This window comes from Miniopterus natalensis, chromosome 2, assembly GCF_054644295.1.
Source record: "Miniopterus natalensis isolate mMinNat1 chromosome 2, mMinNat1.hap1, whole genome shotgun sequence".
NCBI classification, from domain to species: domain Eukaryota; kingdom Metazoa; phylum Chordata; class Mammalia; order Chiroptera; family Miniopteridae; genus Miniopterus; species Miniopterus natalensis.
In genome coordinates, this window is record NC_142082.1 from 167,236,599 (window position 1) to 167,264,554 (window position 27,956).

General features: G+C 42.0%; 1 protein-coding gene across 1 annotated transcript; it reads right to left on the bottom strand.

Annotated features, from left to right (window-relative positions):
* LOC107544018 (antigen WC1.1-like) lies at positions 1-26,786 on the bottom strand. The gene is made up of 14 exons (XM_087813966.1): positions 26,517-26,786; positions 20,048-20,368; positions 16,083-16,391; positions 15,675-15,992; positions 8,682-8,771; positions 8,289-8,603; positions 6,331-6,645; positions 4,083-4,124; positions 3,678-3,992; positions 3,387-3,419; positions 2,657-2,794; positions 2,146-2,241; positions 1,125-1,262; positions 1-180 (listed from the first exon to the last, which is right to left on the bottom strand). Exons 1-14 carry the CDS (start codon positions 26,587-26,589, stop codon positions 17-19), a joined length of 2,667 nt encoding a protein of 888 aa, XP_087670092.1. The 5' UTR covers positions 26,590-26,786; the 3' UTR covers positions 1-16.
* Between the last annotated feature and the right edge of the window lie 1,170 nt (positions 26,787-27,956).

Here is a 27,956-nt window from a genome sequence, read left to right on the forward strand (position 1 = left end):
TAGAACATCTGAGGTCTCATCTCTTTTTTAATACAACAGCATGGAAAGTCACTGTAGGTGTTCTAGGGGAATTTAATTCAGCAGCATCATACTCAGGGTCCTGTTGGTCCCCCTGGAGCAGCCAGGGACTATCTTCTTTCCCAGGATGAGCTGCTCCTCCAGGGAAGTGCAGAGAGGAGCCTGCAACAGTGAAGAGAAGTTTAATTAGAACTGTGATAGAGGGACAGGGAAGTGCCCCATGGTAGAAGCAAGTCTAGTAAATGGTAATAAAATAAAATTTAAAAAAGCATCTCTGGGGACCCACTGATGCTCAGGTAGGATTGGACTATTTAATATTAGTTACAGCAGGGGTGTACCAGGACTATCCTATTAGGATCCAGTCCAAGTGGGTTTCTGGGGCCACAGCTTATCTAGGAAACACTGGATCACAGGAGATTTGTGAGCAACACAGGTGCTCTCTAAAGGCCTTTTTCCTGGCTTACACAATCAGCAGGAAAATAGCCCAAGAATGGTAAGAATCATATGACAGGATGTGAAAATTTCTCCTTTCACAATTGCCATACCTGAGTTCACAAGGAGAAGGAGTCAGAAGGCCACATCTGGAGAAATCTCAGTTCTTTACTAAAAATCTAACTCTGCTCTTGATGGCCTTGACTTGTGTTTCCAAATGCTAACAAAAACCATCACAAGATTCTTTCACAGTTGCCCCCTCCCCATGGAATCACTTGAGCTCTCAGATGAACAACACTCTTCTCTGGAGAATGAGCATCTTCATTTGGCCATTGAAATGTCTGGAGCAGATTAGAATTTAGCTACCTACAAATTCTTAATCTGTAATTCACTACAGAGGCTTTGGATTTGGTAAATATGCTCAATTAATCTACAAGTCTTAATGCAGACATATCGAAGATGAAGTTAAGGAAACACAGATACAAGACTACAGAGTGCTTCCTCCCTCCCAAGGAATATGAAAGCATTAAAGAAAGGAATAGGGTCTAAGTGATGCTGTCAAACATATGAGGTCATCCAAATTTTGAATCTACAAGAAGAATGGGCATTGAGATCAAATTCATCCTTTCCAGGCCAGAGACAAAATATGACAGGGATCAACTAATCCCACTCACCTGTCTGAAAAACCTGTCTCACCCCATTCTCCTCTGGAGGCACTTCCCACCCACTCATCTGAGAGGCAGAAAGAGTCTTGGGCGCCAGTACCTCTTCAGCATCATCGTAAACCTCTCTAAAAGCATCAGTCCTCTGAGCTGGGGGTTCTAAGGACAGACAAGGGAGTCAGGTGAAACCACAGTAAATGGGTTGGTTTAGGAAACAGCTAAAATCCTTTCTGATACAGAGATTCTGATGACTGCTAAACAGAGGCACCATTCACCCCAGGTTTTAACAGGTCTTTTCCAAAGCCATGCATTTCATTTTTATGTGCTAATAAACCAGAAAATTATCCAAATATCTCAATATTTCTTGACTAAAACTACATATTTTCAAAGCAAGTCTCACACCAAAAAGCATTACTAAAATATTTTATCAGATTATACTTTCCGGATGTTATTTTTAAAAACAATTTGTACCTGTTATGACTGAATGAGGGTGGTTCTGGAAACTGAGAGCCCAGCCCCAACATGAGGCATTTCAGAGCCACCAGAGAAAAGGAAAACTAAACCCCAGCAAGACAAGAGACCCCTCTAATCTCAGTCAAAGGAAGACTATTTCCCTCAGTTCTCCTCTGTGAGGGAAGTTCCTCTGCCCCCACTACCCAGCCAAGACAGACCCACCTCTACTACCAAGGACAGATTTATAGTCACTGCTCTCCTCACCATCTCTAGTGCAATATGGCAGTTTTGTCACTGAGTCACCTGACAGGGACCCTAATGTGGAGGAAAACATCATAAAAACAAACAAAACAACCCTTCCCACACCCATAGGCTCCACAGTAAGGCTGAGAAAAAATGCTTGGGCTAGCATGACTCTTGTAGCATCAAGGGTCGAGTTCACAGGAACTCTGGAGAGGCTCATCCTGCCTCTGTGAGCCTAGGGTACATATGGGGTGTGCAGACGCTGAGAAAATCTGGCTCATAGCCAGTAGGTTGCTTAGAAGTAGAGGTCCCATGAGGGCAAAGTAGGGACACTCACCTGGGCTGCTCAGTAGAGCATCTTTCTTCAGTGTTACATGATAATCAATCTCCTCATATGTGGCCTCTTCAACAGCATCTTCGAAACTGGGTAAGGCTGAGCAGACCACCAGCAGGTCAGAGATTCCCACCTGAGACACTTCTGAACTAACAGGCTGATCCTTCATTGTCCCCGAAGCTCATGCATGGGAAAACCCTCACAGCTTCCAGGACCCCTGAATAGTCTTATACCCATGCACCATGTCTGCACCTCCTACCTTTGTCTGACCCTGTATCCAAAGCTCAGCTCCTACCCTTTCTTGTCTCACATAAAAAGCCAGGACTTATGAGTGCTCACACCCCCTTCTTAAGAACCTCTGTATATTCAGCCCTTAGATGCTAACGTGGGGCAGATGGATTTGCAAACTAATGGGGTAAAAACAGATACCTTGTGCAGTTTTCCCTTGTCACCCCTAGCCCCATTTCCTGCCTCCACACGCTTTCCTTGTTGCCCAGTACCCTCTGCAGCCCACCTCTGTGCCCCACTCTCCATCTGTGCAGTTGAATCACCAGGATGATGAGGACCAGGAAGAGAAGGGCCCCCAAGATGAGGCAAAGGATCCCAGGGACAGAGAAGATGCCAGGGACAGGACTTGGGCCAGATCTGGTCCCTAAAAAGAACAAATCCAAGAGGATATGGAGAAGGGCATATGTACAGGGAAACTCACGTATCCCAGCATTTCCAGAGAGCTCAAGACAGTGAAGTCCCAGCTTCCAACATAACGGGATTGACTGGAACCCTGATGGGCACTCCCCCAGGCTGTGTCCTAAGATAAATTCAACTCCACTCCATTGTGGTCCAAGGGATGCTGGGGATCATCAGGGAGCTCCGGGGCTAAAACAACCTCTGAGGGCCAGGGCACAGCTTCAGCCCCTTCTCTTGGGCTTCACCAGACCAGAGCATCAAACAACCTTGGCGTGGGTGTCAGCTACTAAGGAGCAACACTCATAAGCAGGTGGGAAAAAAACACAGAATCTGCAACACAGGAGCCAGCCTCCCATGGCCTGAGGGCATAAGAAACTTCTGGCACAGTGAACCAGGGAAGGGGAAATTTCTCCAGGGAAAATACCCTGACACCTCCCTTCCACCCAGTCACTCCTCAGGATTTCCTTTCCTGGGTTATCTAATTCTGTTAGAGATTCTATAGAACATGTCCCAAGAATTTGAATATTCTCTCCCATGCATGGTTGATGGCACTATACCTGCTGTAGAGGTGGGAAATGTTGTTCTTTCACCTAGAGAGACAAACAGGAGTTTGGAGCACAGGAATTAGCCAGAATACAGGGTAACCAACCCACTTTTCCCACCTGAGCCCTGAAATCACCCCTCAGTTACCACAATATCAATATTGAGTTCTCCCAGTGCCCCATCTCCTAGACCCAGTGCTACAGCACTTAGATGCTTTCTGAATACAAACTCCCCATCTTACTCCAGCCCATTGCTCCACCTCTGTCCCAGCTCTACCGGAGCCAGACCCATGCTCCTACACTCACCAGAGCACCTCACTCCAGCATCCTCCTCATGCTTGCAGTTGCTCTGCCCCCAGGGCTCCGCAGCACAGGCCCACAGGGAGGACTCCCTGCCCCTGCACTGCACCTCATCCAGCCAGATGCGTCCACTTCCTGGGCCAAACGCTGCCTCCTGCAGGGCTTCCAGGGCAGAGCCACAGCCCAGCTGCTGACACACCACCTCGGCCTCTGCCAGGCTCCAGGAGTCATCACACACTGTGCCCCAGGAGCCACTGTGCCAAACCTCCACTCTCCCTGAGCACTGGGTGTCTCCATCCCTGAGTCGGAGCTTGTCTTTGTCTAAAAAGGCAGAAGTACCTCCTGTTACCACCCCTTGTGGAAAGGGAGGAGCCTCTAGGAGCCAACGGGGGGGGGGGGGGGCTGATGTACCTGTGCAGGGGGCAGCAGTGGGACAGCTCTTGGGTCTCCTTCCTGCAGAAGCAGACAATGGGGAAGCACCGAATCAGGGACAGCTGGGCATGCTCTTCCCCACAACAAGATTATTTAAGGTCCTTGGTTCAGTCCAATGACAAATGAAAACACAGGCCTCATAATTAATCTAATGGGCTGAGTTACTGCAACATTCAATGGATCCTAGCCTCTATCACCAGATGAAATTACTTTATCTGTTTACTTGGTTATCACTGCCCACATTCCGCCACAAATACAAACACAGGCACACACACACACATACACACATGCCACATATACCTGAATGAAAGCTCCCCTAGAAGAAGGACCTTGCATATCTTATGAGTAAGAAAAAAGGCAAGAAAGGGAGTGAGCCTCGCTTCTGCCTTTAAAATATCTATTTCTCACAGCTGTGGATTTCAGGCACCACCCAGCGTAGAGTCCACCCTGAATGGGGTGTGGCTGGGGGTGGGAGGGAGAGAAAACACTGAAAATGCAAAAGAAGGAAAGAAAGAAGGAAGGGGAAGAAGAGAAGGAAGGAACAAGAGAAAAGGGAAAGAAGGAAAAAGAAACACAGGCCAAGCTATTGCTATCTTCATTCAGACTTCAAATATCTTAGAATGAGATTTGAGGGCTTTGTAAGCTTATTGATTTGGAGCATCTATGTGATTTGGCTTTAGTTAGTCAAGTTCTTTAAAAAACCCAGCATCTTCTATCTAGATATGAAGGAAACAATTAAAAATAATTAACCAATTGAGAGTAATTTGACAATATCCTAACTAATAGTTCCAGAAGTAAGACATAGACGAAGAAGCTGATGAGCCCAGTGCTGCAGTTTTTCAGCAGATGAGGAGAAGCAACCAGAAGGTGGGATGACAGCAATAAACAGAAGCAGCAGATGGTACTGAATCATGGAGTGAATTTCAAAGTAAATGGATGTTGAGAAGAAACACAAAACAGGAATTGTTGAAAATGACAACTGAGAGCAAGGAACATACCTAGTCCAAGTCTGGGCCCAGAAAAAAGTGTGTTGAAAGAGAAATACACAGCCTCCAATTGATAGGGAAACCAGTGTTTTCAGGGAAAAAGTCAGGTTTTGATCTGAACATAAAAGCAAAGGGAGTACTGAAGGTAGAAGGGAATTTGCAGATGATGGGCTCCAAATTCCAGCGGCTTTGCAGATTTTTGGGAGAATGGAATGAGGGAGCAGAGACTATACAATATAAATGAAAAAGACCCAGAGGATGGAGGATCAGCCAAAAAGACCAATGTACTAAGAGCTTCTTAGAAGAGACAAATTCAAGCAGAAAAATATAGGAACACGAGGCCACTGACCTCCCAGCAGGACTCCATGATGTGATAGCCAAGAACTGGAACAAATTCCTCTTTAACAGGATTGTTTTCTTGGGTCCTGCCTAACACAGGTCTTTGCTCTGCTCACCATTCCAGGTGAATCCTGCCTCCGTCTCCTTCACCCTCTTTCTGCTCTGCCCGTGATGGAATTTTCTCAGTGCCTCACATACGTGTCCCCTCCCAACTCAGTATTTACAATGACCCACATGATCTTTCCTCTTCTTTCCTTTAAGAAACTCTTACTCAACCTCCAGGTCTCCATCTAAATGTGATTTTCTTTTGCCCCAATTACACACTTTCTCATTCTTCATGTCACTTGAAAGTTCTGCCTCATGAGGGCTTTCAGCACTAGATTCTAAGCTCTATGAGAACAGTGACTAGACTTCCTTCTCTTCTCTGTCCTCTTACCTGGAATATAAATCTGTACCTACAGGCACACAATTACTGTCAACCAACAGACTGACTTGAGAAGTCGTCCAAGTGGTGTGGATGCATTTCAGAGTAAAGACCATGAGCGTAAGAGACAAAGCAAGCAGGATGGATTCTCTGCTCTGTTCCTTACTTACTTTAAGGTGGTGAGCATATCTTTTAACTAACAATTAGTTAGCCATTCCTTAGAAAGTTTATCAGAGTATTAATCACGCTCGCCACACATTCAATGCAATTCCTGATATTTTTCACATAGACTGCTGTCAGCACAGGTATTCTTATTTTTTCCTTTGAAACAAGATTGCAACATGTGGATTAAATAATCTGATTCAATTAAGTTTTGTACACTTATTTTAAAGCCATTCCTTAGATTTGAAAATATAAAGTCTCACTAACAACATCCTACAGGAGTGGCACAGACACACAGGAACAGGCAGTAATTCACCTGCACACGTGATATAAGCTTCATCTCTTGGACTGCATGAACTGTATTTCCAAGGGTCAGAAGGACATTGCCAGAGAGACATATCAGTTTTCCGACACCGGATTCCATCCACCCACCGGGGTCTAGAACCTTCCCTAAAATCAACAGAAGATTCAAGGGTCCCACTGTCCCCACAGCCAAGATGTCTGCAGATCATGGACAAGGTCATGGCTTCCATGGGGCTGTGGCAGACACTGCCCCAGGTCCTGTTGTAGAAAACTTCCAGCCACCCAGCACATTCCTGGTCCTCGCTCACCATCCTGAGGGCCTGGAACTCTAAAAGGGAAAGAGGGGAGAAGAGGGCACAGTGAGCATTCCACTCAATGCTCCGCATTTTTCTCTCTCCCTAAGATTGTGACCACTCATCACTGACTCTGCTGAGGAGACACCCACTAAGTGAAATTTGTGTCCCTTTTCCCTGACTTTGTCCATTTGTGTCTGTCTATCTCTACCACAATGATGTAGTGGAAAATGAACAGAGAGGAACACCAACCTGGGTCCTTGGCAGGGAGGGAAACCTGAATCCTGCTTCCTGACAAAACTTCAGACAGAGTATGTGAAAGGGAGTGTGTGGAGAGTGGGTGGTAGTCAGAGTGATGGACCCTCAAATATTTCTACATCCTACCCCCTGGAACATATGAATATGTTTCCTTACATGGTAAAAGGGACTTTATAGATGTGATTAAGATAACAACCTTGCGGTGGTGAGATTAACCTGGGATATTATGGATTAACCAGGTGGGCCTAGGCTAATTACATCTTTAAACTCACTCTTCTTAAAAACAAATAAGTTTATTGGTAAGGAAAGCAGTCCTAAGAGGGAAGTTCATAGCACTTCAGGCCTACCTCAAAAAGCAAGAAAAAAATGTTAGTAATCTAACCCTACAACTTAAAAAATTAGAAAGCTTTCCTGTAAAGCCGTCTGGACCAGAGCTTTTGTTTGCTGGGAGTTTTTCTATTACGACTTCGATTTCATCAGTTTTTATTAGCCTATTCAGGTTTTCTGATTCTTCCTGATTCTGTTTTATATTATCTCAATCATATGTGGAATCTAATAATCAAAATAGACTGAGGAACAAAATAGATCCAGAGACATAGAAGCATGGAACAGACTGATGAATCTCAGTGGGAAGGCAGGGGTGGGGGAGTGGTGGGGAGAGATTAACCAAAGAACTTATCTGCATATATGCATAACCCATGGACACAGACGACAGTGTGGTGAAGGCTTTGGGGGGGGGCAGATGTGGGATAGGGGGGATCAATGGGGAAAAAAGGGAGAGATATCTGTAATACTTTCAACAATAAAGATAAATTTAAAAAATAAATGAATAAAATAAAAAAACTTTCCCAGCTTCAGTTCAGAGGGAAGTGTGAGCAAGGTGGAACAGTCAGAAGGAGGCAACATTGTTTGTTTGAAGAAAAAGAAAGGGTGGTAGGAGTCAATGAATGCACATGGCCTTTAGAAACTAGAAAAGGCAGGGAAAAGAAATCTTGCCCAGAGCCTCCAGAAAAAATGCAGCCTTCTTGACACCTTGATGTCAGCACAGTGAGACCCTGTGAGGCTTTTAACATACAAAATTATAAAATAATACATTGGTGTTGTTTTAAACCACTAAGTATATGGTAATTCATTATAACATCAGTAAAATCTCAAGGTTTTAGTACCATAGGCAACTGAAGAGGGAGCCCTGTTTTCAATGGAAACTCTGTAAGAAATGGCTTTGTCAGGAGATATTGCTGAGAAGGAAGGACCAGAGCCTCAGCTGCTGCAGGAGGAAGTGAAAGCACCAATCTTTATACCTGCTAGAAAGACAGGCACTGCCCTCTGGCCCTTTCGGCAACACCCCTTCAGGGCTCAGGCTCCCATTCCCCGGGGCCCCACCTCCTCCTCCAGCCTATGGACAATGTGCAGTGCAGACCTGAGCAGATGACCCCTGCGTCCTCCTTGTGCCGGCAGTCGTGCTGTCCCCAGCCACGGGAAGGGCACTTCCACACGTGGGACTCCTTTCCTGTGCAGTTCACACCATCCAGCCAGATCTGGCCTGATCCCTCCCCAAAGTGAGCAGAGACCGTGGCCTTGAGGGCTTCTCCACAGCCCAGCTGTCTGCACACCACCTGGGCATCATTCAGGTCCCAGCTGTCATCACAGATGGTGCCCCAGGAGCCCTGGTGAAGGATCTCCACTCGGCCGGCACAGGGATGGCCCCCGTCCACCAGGCGGAGCTGTCCACTGTCTGAGGAGAGAGAGTCAGGCCAATGGGGTATTTACACAGGGACACAGAAGGGCTTTCTGGTTTTGTGGGACCCCTCACCTGAGCAGCTGGCGGTGCTCTCCTCTGAGGCTTCAGAGCCTGCCGGTTCAGACACAGAGTCACACTCAGGCAGCACCTGGGTCTGCTTCCCTACGGAAACAGCAGTGGTCAGAGTGTTAGTAGGGTTGAAGAGCAGGAAACTAAGTTAAACTAAATAATAACCTAATGATGGGGTCTGAGATGAAAGCTGGAAAATATAAGTAATGTTATCATAACATTAGAGTTCACATTTTTAAAATATATATATATCTTTATTGATTTCAGAGAGAGGAAGGGAGAGGGAGAGAAAGAGACAGAAACATCAATGATAAGAGAGTCATTGATCGGCTGCCTCCTGCACGCCCCCCCACTGGGCATCGAGCCCACAACCCAGGATGTGCCCTGACCGGGAATCGAACCACAATCTTCTGGATCATAGGTCAGTTTTCAACCGCTGAGGCATGACAGCCAGGCAGAGTTCACCTTCTTTATGGAGAGTTCTTATTATGCCAAAATTTCTTGTTTCTCATTATTTATTGGTGTAACATTGGTTAATAACATTGTGTAAATGTAAGGTGTCCAACATGTATATACTCTATTGAGTGTTCATCACCCAAAGACTAAACTCCTTCCATCACCTAGCATTTGACCCTTTTACCCTCTTTGCCCTCCCCTATTCCCCTTCCCCTCTGCTAACTACCATTCTATTGTCTGTATCTATGAGTTTATTTGTTTGTTTTGTTTTATTTATTCATTTGTTGCTTTTTGTTTTATATCCCCCATAAGAGTGAAATTACGTGGTTCTTGTCTTTTCCATCTGACTTATTTTGCTTAGCACAGTACTTTCAAGATCCCTCCATGTTGTCACAAATGGCAATGTTTCATCTTTTTTATGGCTGAGTAGTATTCTATCATATATATGTACCATGTCTTCTTTACCCAATCATCCATTGAAGGACACTTAGGTGTTTCCATGCCCTGACAAAAGAGCCAAAAACGTACAGTGGATAAAGGAAAGTCTTTTCAATAAACAGTGTTTGGAAAAGGGGAAAGTCACATGCAAAAGAATTAAACTAGACTGCTAATTTATACCATACACAAATACTAATTCAAAATGGATTAAAGACATGAATATAAGACCTGAAACAATAAAATACAAGAAGGAAACATAGGCACTAAACTTATGGGCCCTGGTCTCAGAGGGATATTTGTGAACCTGACCCCAAAGACAAGGGAAGTAAAAAAATAAAATAAATGAATGGAACTACAACAAACTAAAAAGCTTCTGCAGAGCAAAAGAAACCATCAACAAAACAAAAAGGCAACTGACTGGGAGAAAATATTTGCAAATTATACCGCCAAGAAGTGGCTAATATCCAAAATATGTAAAGAACTCATACAATTCAACAACAACAAAATGATTTAAAAATGAGCAGAGGACTTGAATAGACTGTTTCCCAAGGAAGACATACAGATAGCCAACAGATATACTAAAAGATGCTAAACATCAGTAGTTATAAGAGAAATGCAAATCAAAACTATACTAAAATACCACCTCACACCTGTTAGAATGGCTATTATCAATAAGACAAAAAATAATCTCATTTACAATTACATCAAAATAAAATAAAATACCTAAGAATTATTTAACCAAGGATGTAAAAGACCTGTACTCAGAAAATTATAAGACACTGAAGAAATAAATTGAAGATACAAATAAGTGGAAGCATATTCCATGTTCATGGGTAGGAACAATTAACATCATTAAAATGTCCATCTATTCAAAGCAATCTATACATTTAACACAATTCCTATCAGTATACCAATAGCATATATCACAGAACTAGAACAAATATTCCAAAAATTTACATGGAACCACAAAAGACCCCAAATAGCCACAGCAATCTTGAAAAAGAAGAACAAAATTGGAGGAATCACACTACCTGATATCAAGCTATACTACAAGGCCATTGTACTCAAAATAGCATAGCATAAAAACAGACATATAGATCAATGCAACAGAATAGAAAACCCAGAAATAAACTCATGCCTATATGGTCAATTAATATTTGACAAAGGAGGCAAGAACATACAACAGGGTAAAGACAGTCTATTCAATAAATAATGTTGGGGAAATTGGACAGAGGGGTGCAAAAAATGAAACTAGACCACCTTCTTACCCTATACACAAGAATAAACTCAAAATGAATTAGACTTAAATGTAAGACTCAAAACCATAAAACTCCTAGAAGAAAAGAGAGGCAGTAAAATTTATGACATTTCTCTTAACAATATTTTTTCTGCTATATCTTCTCAGGCAAGAGAAACAAAAGGAAAAATAAACAAAATGGAACTACATCAAACCAAAATGTTTTTGCACAGCAAAGGAAACCATCAACAAAATGAAAAGACAACCTACTGAATGGAAAAAATATATTCACCAATCATACATCTGATAAGGGCTTAATGACTAAAATTTATAAATAACTCACACAACTTACCACCAGGAAAACAAACAATAGGGTTAAAAAAAAAAAAAAAAAAAAGGGCAGAGTACCTGAATACACACTTCCCCAAAGAGGACATACAGATGGCCAATAGACATATTAAAAGATGCTCAATGTCATTAATCATCAAAGAAATGCCAATTAAAACCACAATGAGATATCACCTCACACCTGTCAGAATGACTATCATCAATAAATCCACAAAAAAGTGCTGTCGAGGATGTGCAGAAAAGGGAACCCTCATGCGCTGTTGGTGGGAATGCAGATTAGTGCAGTCGCTATGGCAAACAGTATGCAGGTCCTCAAAAAACTAAAATGGCACTTTGTTATTACCCAGTGATTTCATTTCTGGGTGTATATCCAAAGAAACCCAAAACGTTAATTCGAAAGAATATATGCACTCCTGAGTTCATTGCAGCATTGTCTACAATAGCTAAGATATGGAAGCAACCCAAGTGCCCATCAATACATGAGTGAATAAAAAAGCTGTAGTGCATTTTTACAATGGAATATTACTCAGCCATAAAAAATAATAAAATCTACCATTTGTGACAGCATGGATGGACCTAGAGGGTATTATGCTAAGTGAATAAGTCAGCGAAAAACAAATATTATGTGATTTCACTTATATGCGGAATCTAAAGAACAAAATTAACAAACAAACAAAATCCAAACAGACTCATGGACACAAAGAACAGACTGATGGTTGCCAGAGAGAGGAGGGGTGGGACTGGATGAAAAAGGAAGAGATTAAGAAGTACAAATTGGTGTTTACAAAAGAGTCATGGGGATGTAAAGTACAACATAGGGAATAGTCAATAATATTGTAATGTCTATTTATGGTGCCAGTTGGGTACTAGAAATATCAGGAGGAACATTTTATAAAGTGTATGATTGTCTAACCTCTATTCTGTACACCTAAAACTGATACAAAATAATATTGAATGTAAACTATAATTCAAATTTTTTAAAAAGAAAAAAGAGTACATTTTCATAAGTTTTGACTATTGCATGTACCATATAACAGCCACCACAATTAAAATACAAAATAGATGCATGACTCTAAAAAGCTTCCCTGTGCCTTTTGAAGCCAATAAAAGCCCTCACAACCCATCCCCAGACAAAGACTGACAGCTTCTAACACAATAAATTAGTTTTATGTTGTCTAGAATTTAATAGAATCATACAATATGTACTCCTTTTTGTATGTCTTCTTTTACTCAACATGTTTTGAGGTTTATCTGTGTAGTTTTGCATTGACCAGTAGTTTATACTTTCTATTACTTAAAAGTCTTCCATTGTATAAATATGCTATAATTTATCTATGCTTTTGTTTTTGGAAATTTGTTTGGTTTTCAGGTTTTTGCTCTAATGAATAAAAATGCTATGAACCTTCTTGCCTAAATTTTTTTGTGGACATATGTTTTCATTTCTCTTTTGTAAATATCTAGTAGTAGAATTTTTGGATAACCTAGTAAGTTGACTTTAAAAAATCTGATTTTCCAAGAGGTCATTTTCTTTTAGATTACCACCAGCAATATATGAGATCTCTCATTAATCCACATCCTTGCTAAAATTTAGAATTGTCTCTTTAACTTCAGCTATTCTAGTTTGTGACGTTATATCCCTTTACACTTTAATTTAAATTTTCTTAATAACTAATTTTATTGAGTATCTTTTCTTTTGCTTATTGGCAACTTTTAAATTATCTCCCATTCCATAGGTTGTCTTTCCATTTGGTGATGGTTTCCTTTGCTGTACAGAAGCATTTTATTTTGATGTAGTCCGATGTGTTTATTTTTGTTTTTTATGTCTATTTTTGGTGTGAAATCCAAAAAAAAATCATTGCCAAGACTGATGTCAAGGACTTTACTCCCTATGCTTTATTACAGATCTTTTATTGTTTAAGTCTTATATTCAAGTCTTTAACCCATTTTCAGTTTATTTTTGTGTCTGGTGTAAGATAAGGGTCTAGTTTCATTCTTTTGCAGGTGGCTGTCTGGTTTTGCCAACACCATTTATTGAAGAGATTATCCTTTCCACATTGTATATTCTTGGCTCTTTTGTTGTAAATTAATTGACCATATATGCATAGGTTTAGTTCTGGCCTCTCTATTCTGTTCCATTTATATATGTGTCCTTTTTTATACCAATATAGTGCTGTTTTGATTACCATAGTTTTGTCATATACTTTGAAATCAGGAAGAGTGATGAGTACAGCTTTATTCTTCTTTCCCAAGATTACTGTGGATATTTGGGCTTTTCACGGCTCATAGAAATTTTAGGATTGTTTTTTCTATTTCTGTGAAAAATGCCATTGGAATTTTTCTAGAGATTGCTTTGAATCTGTAGATGTCTTTGAGTAGTATGGATATTTTAACAATATTAATTCTTTTGATCCATAAACTGTGATAGCTTTACATTTGTTTGGGTCTTGTTCAATTTCTTTCATCAATCTCTTGTAGTTTTTATTGTACAGATCTTTCACTTCCTGGTTAAATTTATTCTAAAGTATTTTAATCTTTTTGATACTATTGTGAATGAGATAGTTTTATTTCATTTTCAAATGTTTTATTTCTGATTAATAAAAATGCAACTGACTTCTATATGTTGGCTTTATATCCTACAGCTTAACTAAATTTGTTGAGTCCTTCTAACTGTTTTTTGGTATCTTTAAGATTTCCAATATAGCCTGGCCAGGCATGGCTCAGCGGTTGAGCATTGACCTAGGAACCAGGAGATCGAGGTTCAATTCCCAGTCAGGGCACAAGCTTGGATTGCAGGCTCAGTCCCCAGCAGGAGGCATGCAGGAGGCAGCCAATCAATGACTCTCTCATTATTGATGTTTCTTTCTCTCTCTCTCCCTCTCCCTTCCTCTCCTTGAAATCAATAAAGATATATATATTTTTTAAAAAAAGATTTCCAATATATAACATCATATCACCTGCAAATAATGACAATTTTCTTCTTTATTTCCAATTTGGATGTCTTTTATTTCTTTATCTTGCCTGATTGCTCTAGCTAGGACTTCCAGTACTATGCCGAATAACAGTGATGAGAATAGACACCCTTGTAGATTTTTCTGATCTTAGAGGAAAATCTTCCAATTTTCACACTTGAATATAATGATAGCTGTGAATTTGTGATATATGGGTTTTTATTATGTTGTGGTATGTTCCTCCTATACCCAATTTGTTGAGTGTTTTATAATGAAAAGATGTTGTATTTTGTCAAATGCTTTTTATGCATTCATGGAGATGATCATATGATTTTTATCTTTTATTCTAGTAAAGTGGTGCATCACATTTATTAATTTGCATATGTTGAACCATCCTTGCATTCCAGGTATAAATTCCATTTGGTTGTGCTGTATGATCTTTTGATCATGGTATATGAGCAAAATTCAATTTGCTAATATTTTATTAAGAATTTTTGCATCTTTATTCACCAAGGCTATGGGTCTATAGTTTTCTTTCAGTGTCATTATCTGGTTTTACTATCAGGGTAATGCTGGCCTCATAAGATAAATTTAGAAGTGTTTCCTCCTCTTCTGTTTTTTGAAAGAGACTGAAAAGAACTGGTGTTAATTCTTCTTTAAGTGTCTGATAGAATTCACAAGTGAAACTATCTCTCCTGGACTTTTCTATGTTGGAAGGTTTTTTGAGAATTAATTTAATCTACCTACTTGTTATTGGTCCCTTAAGATTCTATTTCTTCAAGGTTTGGTCTTGGCAGATTGTGTGTTTCTAGCAATTTATTCATTTCTTCTGTTATCCAATTTGTTGTCATATAATTGTTCATAATAGTCTCTTCTGATCCTTTGTATTTCTGTTGTACCACCAAAAGGTTTTGGGTTCGATCCCCTATCAGAGCAACTACGTAATGGAGGCAACCGATCAGTGTTTCTCTCTTACATCATTGTTTCTCTATCTCTCCCTCTCTATCCCCCTTCCTCTGTCTAAAAATCAATTTAAAAAAACATCCCCAGGTGAGGGTTAAGTAAAAAAAAAAAAAGCTCTTAGTTTCATTGATATTTTCTATTGTCTTTTTAGTTTCTATTTCATTTATTTCTGCTCTGTTCATTGTTACTTCCTTCTACTAATTTTGGGCTTAGTTTGTTCTCCGTTTTCTAGTTCTTTGAGGACCTCTCCTTTGAAGAGGAGGGAGAGCAGAGGGATTGGTGGGAAGGGAAGGTGATTTCCTGGGCACTAGTAATGTTCTCTATATTAATCTGGGTTCGGGTATATGACAGAGGTATACACTTATTGCTTACACATTGTTCTCTATGATTATACTTAAATAATAATATTTACTTTAAAAATATTATTCCTCTTAACATTTCTTGCCCTGACCTGAAAAATGAATAAACAATGAGAAGAACAATATTTCACCACAAAATACCTTATTTTCCACACTTTTTCCACCAGTTTTTCCATACTTTCTGCTCTTAGGGACATGTCACTCAAGAAACATCCTTAGTACCAGTTAGCCCTTTCCCCTCTCTTACCTGAGCAGATCACAGAGGCTGTGTTTCCATGGATACACTCAGGCATGCCCAAGGCAGTCATAGGGCAATTCCACAAGAAGGACTCAGCCCCTGAGCAGTGAAATTGGGCTTTCCAGAGCTGATCATCCCTTTCCACAAAATATGCTCCTTTTGGGGTCGAGACGGCAACTCCACAGCCAAGCTGACGACAGACAACATTGGCATTGGCCATATTCCAGTGGGAGGCACAGAGCGTTCTCCATTTTCCAGAAATATTAATTTCCACTTGTCCCTCACACTGAGAAGTGCCCTTTTTTATGAGCCGCACCTCTGTGTATGCTGGTAGAAGACAGGATTTAAGCAAAATATCATGTTTTTCTCATCCCAACAGAGTATGCAGGGAAGTTAAAGACATGCTCTGTATCTCACCTGAACAGATAACTTGAGCAGCCCCATTGTGCTGGCAAGTGTCTCCTGAACAGGGCACTCTGGGGCAGATCCTGAGCTCAGGCTCCTGCCCCTCACACCAGAACTCTTCAGCCCAGACCCGTGCATCTGACTCTCTAAAGGGCACATCCACCAGAACAGACACAGCTTTGCCACACCCCAGTTCTGCACAGATGACCTGGGCAGTGAGGAATGTAAAGTTCCCACCAGATACTAAATTCCAGTCTATTCCAGAATGCACTTCTACTTTCCCTGAGCAGGGTCCATCCCCTCCAACCAGGCGCACAAATCCTAAGAGAAAACAAACAAACCCAGTGAGTGTTCACAATCACATGTTGACAATTAGAAGTGAAATATCATAAACAATGGTGTTAAAGTTTTCCTTTTCCAAGGAATGACAAATGGGGACAGGACTTAACAATCAGTGTCAGAATGGGACCTCCATGTGTATGTTTCTGAAGACAGATCATTTGTAATAGCTGAATATCTGGAACATATATTTCAGGGTTTATTAGAGAAATGAAGTCTTCATCTAGGGGACTGGGATCTACATGGCCTGAGGAAACTGCACTATACATAAGCATTCAAACTTTAATGAAGAAGTGTGAAGAACAGAACCAACCTAGAGGGAAAAGGGCTATGAAATTATAGAGACCTATCTGTCAAAAAAGGTTAGAAAGTCATCCTGAGTCTTGTGGGGCTCAAATTCTGATTAGCTTCTTTCTCAGGATCTAACCCCCAAATGACTGAGGATAGGGAAAATCATGAGGGCTGTATCCATGAATGCATGTCAACCTATAGATAGACTGATGGCTCAAGATTAGAAATATAGACATAATAACAAATTCACTTTTATGGTTTCACATTTTATTTTTCTGATAATTTTTATGACAAAAAAATTACAAGAATATCTTAGGTGATCTAAATGAGAAAGATAAGTCTGGATATTAAGAAAGCTCAGAGACATAGCAGAGGGAGGGGTTGGTTCTAGCCATCTCTTTGAAACCCTACAATTTGTTGATAAACTTGGATGAGAGTGAGTTCTTAGTGGGAGTTACAGGACAGCTGAGTTTGTCATCACGTCCTACTAGAGGTTTTTCTTCTGAGGCTCAGGAGTCTTAGCAAATGCCAAGGAGTGATGGTAATTGATTTTTATCCTATCATTTTGCTAACTCTATTCCTATATGACATCAGCAATATGGCAGAATAGGAAGTCCCTAACCTCTGCTTTCCCACAGAAACAATGATTTTGCAGCCATCTAAACACACAAGTGCCTTTGTGGAAGGCTCGGGATCCAGATGAGAGGTTGTAAAACCAAGGTGGAGCCAAAACTGAGGAGGTTCAATAAGAGAAGTCATGTCCAAGCCCCAGTGGCAGGCCTTCTGACTGTGGTCCCAGCTGTGACCTGGAAGCAGTTCCATCTCCCTGTAGATGTGGTATAAGCTTACTTGTCCATGGTCCTGCCACCAGTCCCATCCACCAAAGAACCCCAGAGAATACATGAGGATACATGCCCTCACTAAGAGGTCTGGCAACCATAGACATGACTGTGAACCCAGAAGCAGCTCCATCACCTGGATCCAACCCTGCACCACTGTGGTCCTGGAGACAACCCTGTCCACTCAGGGACCCAAAAGTAGCCACTCCCAAGTAACAGGAAGGCCTAATGTAAACCTGACTGTAGACCTGTAGCAGCCCTGTGACCTGGCTCCAGCTCCATTCTACCACACTCAGGAGGAAGTCCTGCCTACCCAGGAACTCAGCAGGAACTACATATATCTGTGCCCCTGCTACCAGACCCGCTGACCACAGACCCAATAGCAGACCCAGCAGCAGCTACATGACCTGACTCCAGCTCTGCTAGACCATGATCCTGAAGGCAGTCCTATCAATCAAGGGATCTTGACTGTAGTATATCTTTACCTATAAAAAAACAAAACAAAACAAAAACAGTCTGTAAAGACTGGAACAAGTGTCTGCTCCTTCAAACGCAGACACAGATCATGAAGAATCTGGCAAAGATGATACTAGCAAAGGAAAATAATAATGCTCCAGTAACTGATCCTAAAGAAATTAATATCTATGAACAAATAATTCAGAATAATTTTCTTAATGAAGCTCAATGAGCTACAAGAGAGCACAGATAGACAAACTAAATAAGAAAAACAATGCAGGAACAAAATGAAAAGTTTAATAAAGAAATAGAAAACATAAAAAGGAACAAAACAAAAATTCCTGGAGCTCAAGAATACAATGACTGAACTGAAAAAATTAATACCAAGGGCATCAATTTTTTTAAGATGATAACATTAAAAGTTCCAACACCACACACTCCATTTTCACTCAGATACTGACTTATCCTGCAGTGTTTCCACAAACTTATCTGCAGTTGATATCATGATTAGGCCATCATGACTTTAAGGAATATTACCTGAAATGCCAGAAAACAGGTTTTCTTAAAGCAAAAATTCCTAATTGAAATTCAATGCCCCCATGAAAAGAATTACTTTCAATAATAATAATAATGAGGATGGTAGAAAACTTTTGAGGTAATAGGATTATAACATAGATGGTTTGGTAATTGTTTTACAGATGTATACTTATCTCCAAAGTCATCAATTTCTATGCATTAAACATGTATATGTTTTTGTATGTCAATCATACCTCAATAAAGTAGCTTTTAAAATGAAAATAATTGTTTTTTAGAGGCCTGGTTAGTATCATCAAAGATCTGCTGAAGGTGAGATTGAAAAAGACTGCTTTTCCAGTGATCTTCCCCATGCATAATACAAAAGAGTTGCTTGGCTAAGTCAGTCTTTTGTCCTGCTAAGGACTTATTGCAAATGTATTCAGGTTTCTACCTCTCCCAACGTTCCATCAGATGGGGTGGCCCTTTTCTAAGACCCAATCACCTACCTTAGGAAACTCATTGTGATATCTGATGATATCTTCCCAAGTCAAGCTGTTCTGATGGTATTAGTGTCTTGGACATTTTATTAACCATTGTAATAACAACTGGAAACATCTCTGACAAATATTAAGACCACCCATTTGTACTCTGATTTCATTGCTGTCTTTACTGCCTCCACCTTGGCACAGGTCAAATACACTTAGTATTGAACTTCAGGTTTTTTGTGCCACTTCAGGTTCTCTTGGCCTCACTGTCTAGTAATTGCTTCATTCCAGCTACTGTATTGTAAGTTTTAAAACTTGATATTTTCCTGCTGCCTCAACATCCCCACAAACAGGCTGTGAGCACCCCACCCTCACCAGGTACACTAATGTGATAAGGCTGACCCCTGCCACAAGGCTCCCTTCTTGCCCTCCCCTGACTGTGACCTAGTAACATTCAAGCACACCTATGAAATCCCTTTATGCCTTTTGCTTGTGTACTCCACCCTGTCCCCCAACATAAGTCATTTGTCTACAGGTCTTCATTCCCTCTTGGCTCCCCACTTGCTTGTTAAGCCTATTTCCTTGGTATTTTCCCCATGTGGCCCCCTTATGGAATTAAGTGACTCTCTCTCTAGGACTTGTAAGTATAATAAACTTTGTTTTCCTGTGCCTCTTCCATGTCCCCTCTTGTGGCTGCACCTCACTGACCATCTCATGAAAGAATACAAACAGCTACCATGATAAAATGAATTCATACAGGTACAACCCAGCAGTTGTACCTATATGGAACTTTTGATCCCACCTCCCTACTTCTCATGACACACCACAGAGATGAAAAGTTCAGTGATCCATAGATATAGACTATTTACTGTCTAGCGCTAAACAAGCCCTTATGCTTCCTTGAATGCCTAATGCTCTAGGAATCACTGTGTAACTGGAGTCTTCACCCAAGTGTGCTCTAAAGGCTGTGATCCTGTGTTCTCAGTTATTCTGAGAATGAGACTGAGGCTGTTACTGCTGGGGATCCCCTGCCAGACAAGACAGACCTTACCTGAGCAGACTACTCCAACATCCCAGTTATGAGAATAGTCCATTTCATGATATTTTTGAACCGCAGAACGGATACAGTCATTGATTTTAAATTCTGTCCCTTTGCAAAAAAGATATGAATGCCAAATGGGCCCATCCTGTGATCCAAAATAAAACCCTCTGGGAACATCAATAGCAACTCCACATTCCAGCTGTCTGCACACCACAGCTGCATCCTCCAAGTTCCAGTCATGATCATGTACTGTGCCCCATACTCCTTGGTACTTCACTTCCACTCTCCCCTCACAGCGTTGGCCTCCATTCTCCAGCCTCAGGTCTACATCTGCAAGAGAGACAGACACAGACACAGATTACACGACATGGAGAGATTTTAGGAGACCATACAGTGGTGTGCTGTTAAATATTTAAAAAGTAGGTCTCTGGGAGGGTTCCAAAGGTCAAGATGGCAGAGTATGTAACCACTATTCTCACCAACTCCCATGACCACATCAAAATTACAACTAAATTGTAGAACAATCAACCTGGATAACCATATGAAGACTAGCTGAACAGAAGTCCTATAACTAAGGCTATTAAGAAGCTACATCTTGACTGATAGGAGAGAGGAGACATGTGACAAGCTAGTCCCACACCCATGGCATGGTAGTTGTGGTAGTGGAGGGGTATCTCTGCAGCAGAGGTCCTCCCCTAAGAAGCAAAGAGTCCCAGCCCAGATCACCTGTGCCATGAAGAGAAACTCCCACATCTGGCTATAAAAATCAGTGGGGATTCAGTCTGCTTGGGTAAAATGGCTGATGGAAACCTAGGTGTCCTCTTAAAGAGCCCACTCACAGACTTACTCACAGGTACTCACCCTGAGCTCCAGCAGAGGGACAGCAGCTCAGGAGGCACCAGAGAATTACAGGGAGAAAATTAGTTGTGTGGCTTCAGGGCGATGACTGGAGGGACAGCTACCATTGTTTCTGTGTTGAGTGCTCCTCCCACAGGGCTAAATCTAAATCTGCATTAGGCTGATGGGTGCCCCACCCTGAAAAATCCCTGAGACCCCACCCAACCAACTGGAACACCACCAGAGACTCTTAGTGTCAGGAAACCAGCTTCAGCTGCGCTGCTGTGTTTCTTAATAACTCTCAAAAGTTGGCAGGGCTCAGGCAGGTGGCAGCTGGCCTTGATGTGTTCCTGTGCCTTTTGTTGTGTGGTGCCTGAATTAACCTGGTGAACACCATTTGCCTCACTGTAGTAACTCACTGTGACCCCACCTCACCCAACTTTTGTACACCTAAGGCTTTTTCAGACTAAACCTATGGGCAGCCAGCAGGTGGTGGCAGGCCTTGGGGTGCCTTGTGCTTTTTGCTAAGCAGCTGCAGGTACAACCAGCCTCAGTTCACAGTGTGGCCTCTCTCACATGCCACCAGGCCCAGCACAGGCAGTCAACAACCATGATCACTTTGTAACTCCTAGCAGGTAGCCCTGGGCAGGTCACAGGCTGCAGCTGACTTTGGCCTGCACCAGAGCCCCTCATACAAGAACCCAGAACCAACACACACAATGGCAGTTTTAGACTACAACAGGCATCACCCAATTAACTTCACAAGTGGCACACCCAAAGGGTGGTCTCAGCAGGCACCAAGGATGAATCCCATTCCTTGGGGTTGGTTCCTGCACAGTAGCTTATACACTGTGGTCATGGCCAATCCTCACAGACAATCAGCCTGAGGATCAAACGAACCCACTGATGTGCCAACAGCAATCAAGACTCAATTACAACAGGAGATCACACACAACCCACATAAGGGACATTCTTGGAGCACTCAGCTCAGGTAATCAGGGAGACTGTGCCACTGTACTCCACAGGACACCTATTACATAAGACCACCTTGCAGAGACTGGGAGACACAGCAGATCTACCTAATGCATAGAAACAAACACAGAGAGGCAGCCAAAATGGGGAGACAAAGAAACATATCCCAAATGAAAGAACAGGAGAAATCTCCAGAAAAAGAAATAAATAAAATGGAGGCGAGAAGTCTACCAGATAGAGAGTTCAAAACAATGATTAAAAGGGTGCTCAAGGAACATAGTAAGAAATTCAACAAGAGATACTAAGCATAAAAAAGGACACAGAGGCCTTGGGCAGCTGGCTCAGTTGGTTGGAGCATCATCCCCTGCTCCAAAAGGTTGCAGATTTGATTCCCAGTCAGGGCACATACCTAGGTTGTAGGTTCAATCCCTGGTCGGGCCACATGCACAGGCAACCAATTGATGTTTCTCTCTCACATAAATTATTCTCTCTCTCTTTCTCTTTCTCCCTTCCTCTCTCTCTAAAAATCAATAAAAAACAGCCTGGCCAGTGTGGCTCAGTTGGTTGAACCTCCCCAGTGCACCAGGAGGTCACCGGTTCAATTCTGGGTTGGGGCACATGCCCGGGTTGTGGGCTTGACCCCCAGTGAGGGGCTTGTGGGAGGCAGCCAACCGATGTTTCTCCTTCATCAATGTTTCTCTCTCTCTCCCTCTCCCTTCCTCTCTCTCTAAAGTCACAATTATTTCTCACCAGCTAGTAGGACCCAGCTCCAAGCACCACTGAGGATAGGACTTCAGAGGACTCAGGATGCTGCTGTCCCAATAGATAATGCCTAAGGCTGGTAGGGGCCAAACTTCACCATCTCAGTTACAGTTCATGGCCCAAGAGGCCAGTGGAGGAATCTTCCCTCCCCTCTGGCCCACAGGGTGCACTCTCATCTAGGTTTGGAACAGAAGACTGGGTTAAGTAGCCTCTAAAAGGTCCTGATTATTCCTATTTCCTTGTATTCACACCCTTATGTAATCTCCCTCACACTTGACTGTGAGCTGAACCTAGTAACATGCATCCAATAAGCGGAATTTGGCAAAAGTGATGAGCTGTCACTTAAGAAATTAGGTGTCAAGAAGACTCTTGGTTTCTCTCTTGTTGATCTATCTTGCTCTCTCCCTTGCTGTGATGAAGCCAGCTGCCATGTTGTGAGCTGTGTATGGAGAAACCCACATGACGAGGAACGGGGGGAGGCTTCCAGCCAACAGCCAGCAAGGGACTGGGTCTCTATTAAACAGTCCACCAAGGTCTAAACGCTGCCAATTAACTAGGTGAGTAAGTTTGGGGAGTATTCACCCCAGGCAACCCATAAGATGATTGTAGCCTTATGAGAGACCATAAGTCAGAGGACCCAGATAAGCCATGCTCAGATTTCCAGCCTACAGAAACTATGAGATACTAGATGTTTGCTGCATTAAACTGCCAAGTTTGGCGGTAATTTGTTGCCACCTAGTCTGTAGTATTTTGTTATGGCAGCCCACCTGAGCAGACTAATACACCAGGATTCTTTTCAAGTTCAGCATCTTTCCAGATGCTTCCCTTCTTGGTGCACCACTTCTGTTTTCCAGAGTGGACGCATGTGGAGCTAAGCATAAACCTGAGCAGGGGAATGAGTACCCCAAGGATTGAGTCCTGATTAGATTATTTTTTAAATTCTCATTTTGATTACCTCAATTCAAAGTTAATGAAGATGATTCTTCAGAAAACTCACTTCTCTCTTTCTAACAGGAAAGCAGGAATCTAAGCTACTAAGTGAGAAACAGATATGACAAGATGGAGGTAGTTTGGGTCTTTGTTTCAGGTGGGATCAAGGTTGCAGAATTGGTCACTCAGGAAGAAGTGTTATCTGGATAAAGCAATTAAGCCACTCATATAAATCTCCAACTTGTCCACCCCCCTGTTTTCTGGCTTTGGAGGGAACCCCTAATTTAGTTATATAGTGCTACGCAACAAATTACCTTATGCTAAAACTGTTTTACCAAAGACAAAGAGAGAATTTTTAAAGCAGCATCATGACTACACCACGTACATCTTCTTAGACCTAAACCTGGACCTCTTGAAATTTTGGTTGCCTCAGGCTTCTTCCAGACCAGAGTCACCTCGCCACTGAGACTCAGTTTAAAGATTACCCTTATGTTGTCTGCTACATTCTTGACTGCAAAATAAAATCTGCTCAAGTCAAAATATAAATGTATATTATATTTATATATAATATATAAATTTATACATAATATACATAAAATATACACACATTGTTCACCTTGTAGGATTGTTGTGCACTCAGATGAGTTCATATAAGTGAATGCAGCATAAGGACCTGGTGGTAGTAGTTGTAGTTATCGTTGTAGTATAAAGAGCTCTGATAGAAACTGACAAAAATGACAACATCCCAAGATAAAAAGGACAAATGTCATGAGCAAGTAACTCACAAACGAAGGATTAAATTAGCTAATATACGCCAGTTTTTGCCTAACATACGCCAGTATGGGCTAAGATTTAAAAAACTTGGGGGGGAAAATCAATGCTGGTGAAGGTATGTGGAAACTAACATTCTCATCCAGTGTTAGTGGGAATAAAAATTAGTTCAGAGGTTTCTGGCAGGCAATTAATCTCTATGTATCAAAAGCCTTAAAGGTATCCATAACCTAGAGAACAGCAATTCCACTTTTAGAATGTTATTAAGAGAAACAATCATGGAGAGTCCTTACATTTAAATCCAAGGAAGTCGAACAACTTTTTTTCATAATAGCAAAAACTAAAACAACTAAATGCTCAACAAGAGTGATTAGGTGAATGTATTATGTGGTGGTCATATGATGAAATAATTGGAAACAATGAAATTTTCCATATTATCCTTATAATATTCTATATTTTTGTAATACTACAATAAATATTTTAGTATGTAAAAGAAGAATAGTTACTGATATAGAAAGATGTCCAAAATATATTGTTAATTTTTAAAAGCAGGTTACAAAATAATGTAAACCAAATTTTCCAATCTTTGAGGGTCTGTGTTCTCATGTATAATGGCCTAAACTGTGTTTGAAGGAATAATTTTTTGCCAGTGCCTATCATGGATTTCACTGTGGAGACTCCTATAATGTATGCCCAGCTCAGAAATCATCAAATGCTCAGAAAGGCCAGAACTACTGTTTTACAAGGAGCAAGTCCAATGTCATATGAAGTAGAATAAATTTTTAGTAGGATAATGGTGAACAGTGTTGTTTCAGGGAAAGATAAAAAGGAATGCTTACCTTGGCGAAATGTTCTTTCTTCTTAAGTAACTACTGAGGAAATTTCCTACAGTTTTTCTAATAAGAAGATGGGGCTTTTTATCAAAACACTCATTGTCTCTCCTCTTCGTGGAATCAAAACCCACCTCTGCAGTTCAGAGCCAGCAAGAGAAGAATCTTCACTAGCATTTTGCCAACACTCTAGGAGCAGAAGCTTAGAGGGATGAGATTTCCCAAGGAGAGAGATGGAACCGAGAGACTGAGCTCCAGGAGGAAGATCCTGAGCACTGAGAAGAGACAGAGCTGCACCCCGTCTCAACTGGGACCAACGCCCAAACCTGAAAGAGCGGCCTCCTCCAGACTGAAAGCTAGGTTTTCTGCAACCCTATCCCTGATGCCTGCAGTCTTCTGGCTCAGTGGAAGTCAATTTGCAGGGGGGGACAAAAGAGTACACAAGAGAGGAAATGCACCCTACAGAGTTCACAGCAGGTCCCTAGGGAGTGGAAAGGGCCAGTCAGGACTTCAACAAGTCAGAGAACAATTCACAAGAACTGGGGCAGAAACTCAGGAAACTTTAGATAACTGATGCTGTGTATCAGTTAATCTCTATAAACAAGAGATCCCCTGTGGCAGCAGAGTCCTCTGCTCTACAGCAGACACCTGGGAGGAATAAGTGAGCCAGGAGGCAAGGCCTCTCAGAGACCAGTGCTGGGCAAACACTGTAGTGAAGCAGAGAGGAGGCTGTGGGATTGAAGGGGAGCAGCCAGAGAGAAGCAAGCAGGTGCACGATTATCTATGATCTGGTTGCAGACAGTTTACATGACACCCCAACAGTGTGGGCACTGTGTATGTATTCCACAGGCCAACTGACTCAGTCACTTCTTGGCAGCCCTGTTCCCCTCACACAGACAGCCTTCCCACGCTCCTCACACATCCCTCACATCCACCACACACACACACACACACACACACACACACAGAGCCTAAAGAAGCATAAATACATAAAACATAGAAATCCTCATAGGGCATTCTTCTACAAAGTAGGCAAAAAGGCACAGCCCAGACACCCAGCTGAGGTCATTCGCTGGTCCTTCCCACACACTGGGAGCCACTGGGACAAAACAGATGTTCCTTAAAAACAAGGATACATAGGACAGCACTAAAACTGACTCCCTTCAGTCTGCAATCAAATATCATTTCTTTGAAAAACCTGCTGCTATGACCAGTTGAAACCCCACAAGAGAAGATCCAATATTCATAATCATTGTGGTTCCTTTTTGGCCAAAAACATGGTCTACATTGAGGCTTTGGCTCCATAACTCCTGGGACCTTTCCCTTGCCAAGATGTCCACTCACTGTTGATCCCAGGAAAAAGAGGCAACTCTTACCTTGAGAATCCAGCACAGTGCTAAGGAGGAGAAAACAGAGTCCCTGAAGAGAGGGATGCCCATTCAAAGCCATCCTTACTCCTATGTCATCAAGGTCACAGTCCCAGCTACAAAATAATCCTGCGAGAAGGCATCAAAATACCGACAAAGGTCTTCAACAATGGGAGGGGAATATACAGACAGACACTGACATCCTTCCTCCTGAGAGCCAATAGAGATCGCTTTTACCATTTTCAGATGCTATCGGAGACTTCATCTGCCACCTTCTGAAGCTCAAACACCAATTAGATTCTGAATTTTCAATATCGCCTTATATGAGCAGCATGGCCCTTTGACATCATGTTTCCTTAGGTCCCTGAGAACCAAGCCCCCCTGATCACAGCTGGAATAGAAAAGTTGTATCAAAAAGCATGAGTGGCTCTCTCTCCACCAATATTCCACAGACCGTGAGCTCATTCAGGATCATGGTGCTGCGATCAGCTACCCTTTGGCCTGTGGGAGGATGTCTTCGTTGTAATCAAACATTGTTCTTCCCTGTGACTGAGCTCATGACTGAAGCAAAGAGCCACAAGAAGCCTTGAAATATGAGAATAATTATCAGACCAGCAGAAAATGAGGACCAGCAGCATAGGAATTCGCAGGTGAATGTGGAAGGGATGAGGTGGGGAGCACCAAGTGTGGGAGGTGTGATTATTGGTCTTTCTCTCCTTCTCATAATGATTTGGAGACTGGAGACTTGGAACAAAGGGGCTCATAATAACATCAGGGCTTCGCCAGAACCTAACTTTTCCTCCTCAGAGATCTTTCTTAGCCCCTAAGATCACTCTGTCCGGGCCACTCACATCACCTGGGGCTAAATTCTCCTTCTCAAGGATAAGGAGGGGCTGTAGTCTACAGGATATTTACAGACCAGATCTCCTCCTCCCTGTGCAGCTGCCCAGGGCCAGCAGTCCTGCCCTGAGAGCCAGGCTGGTACTCAGGGGTGAGAATGCATCGGCCACTTGGCTTATCTACTTGCACCATTTTTCTTCCTGCATCCACCCTTTTGGAATCTCTCTTAATTCATAGCTTGGTGAAGCATAAAGTTTAACCCCAAGTCCATCTTATCCTTGCTATCCCTAATATATGTACTCATTCTCTTTTCATTATTAATGGTTATACTGAGTCACACCAGAGAAAGGAACAAGGTGAGATAGAAATAACAAGTGTTCATAAGATATAAATTTCACTGTGATAAAATTTGTGAGTTGCTGGGCATAGCATGTGACACCCCATCAACTAGCATTTACTAAGCATCTGCTCTACACCATTGCTCGTAAGCACTGTGCTATGGGCTGGGAATAGAACAGTGAGCAAGATAGATACTATCTCTGGGCTCATGGGGTTTACAGTCTAGCTACTGGTGAAACACAATGTGTGTGTGTGTGTGTACCATGAGTA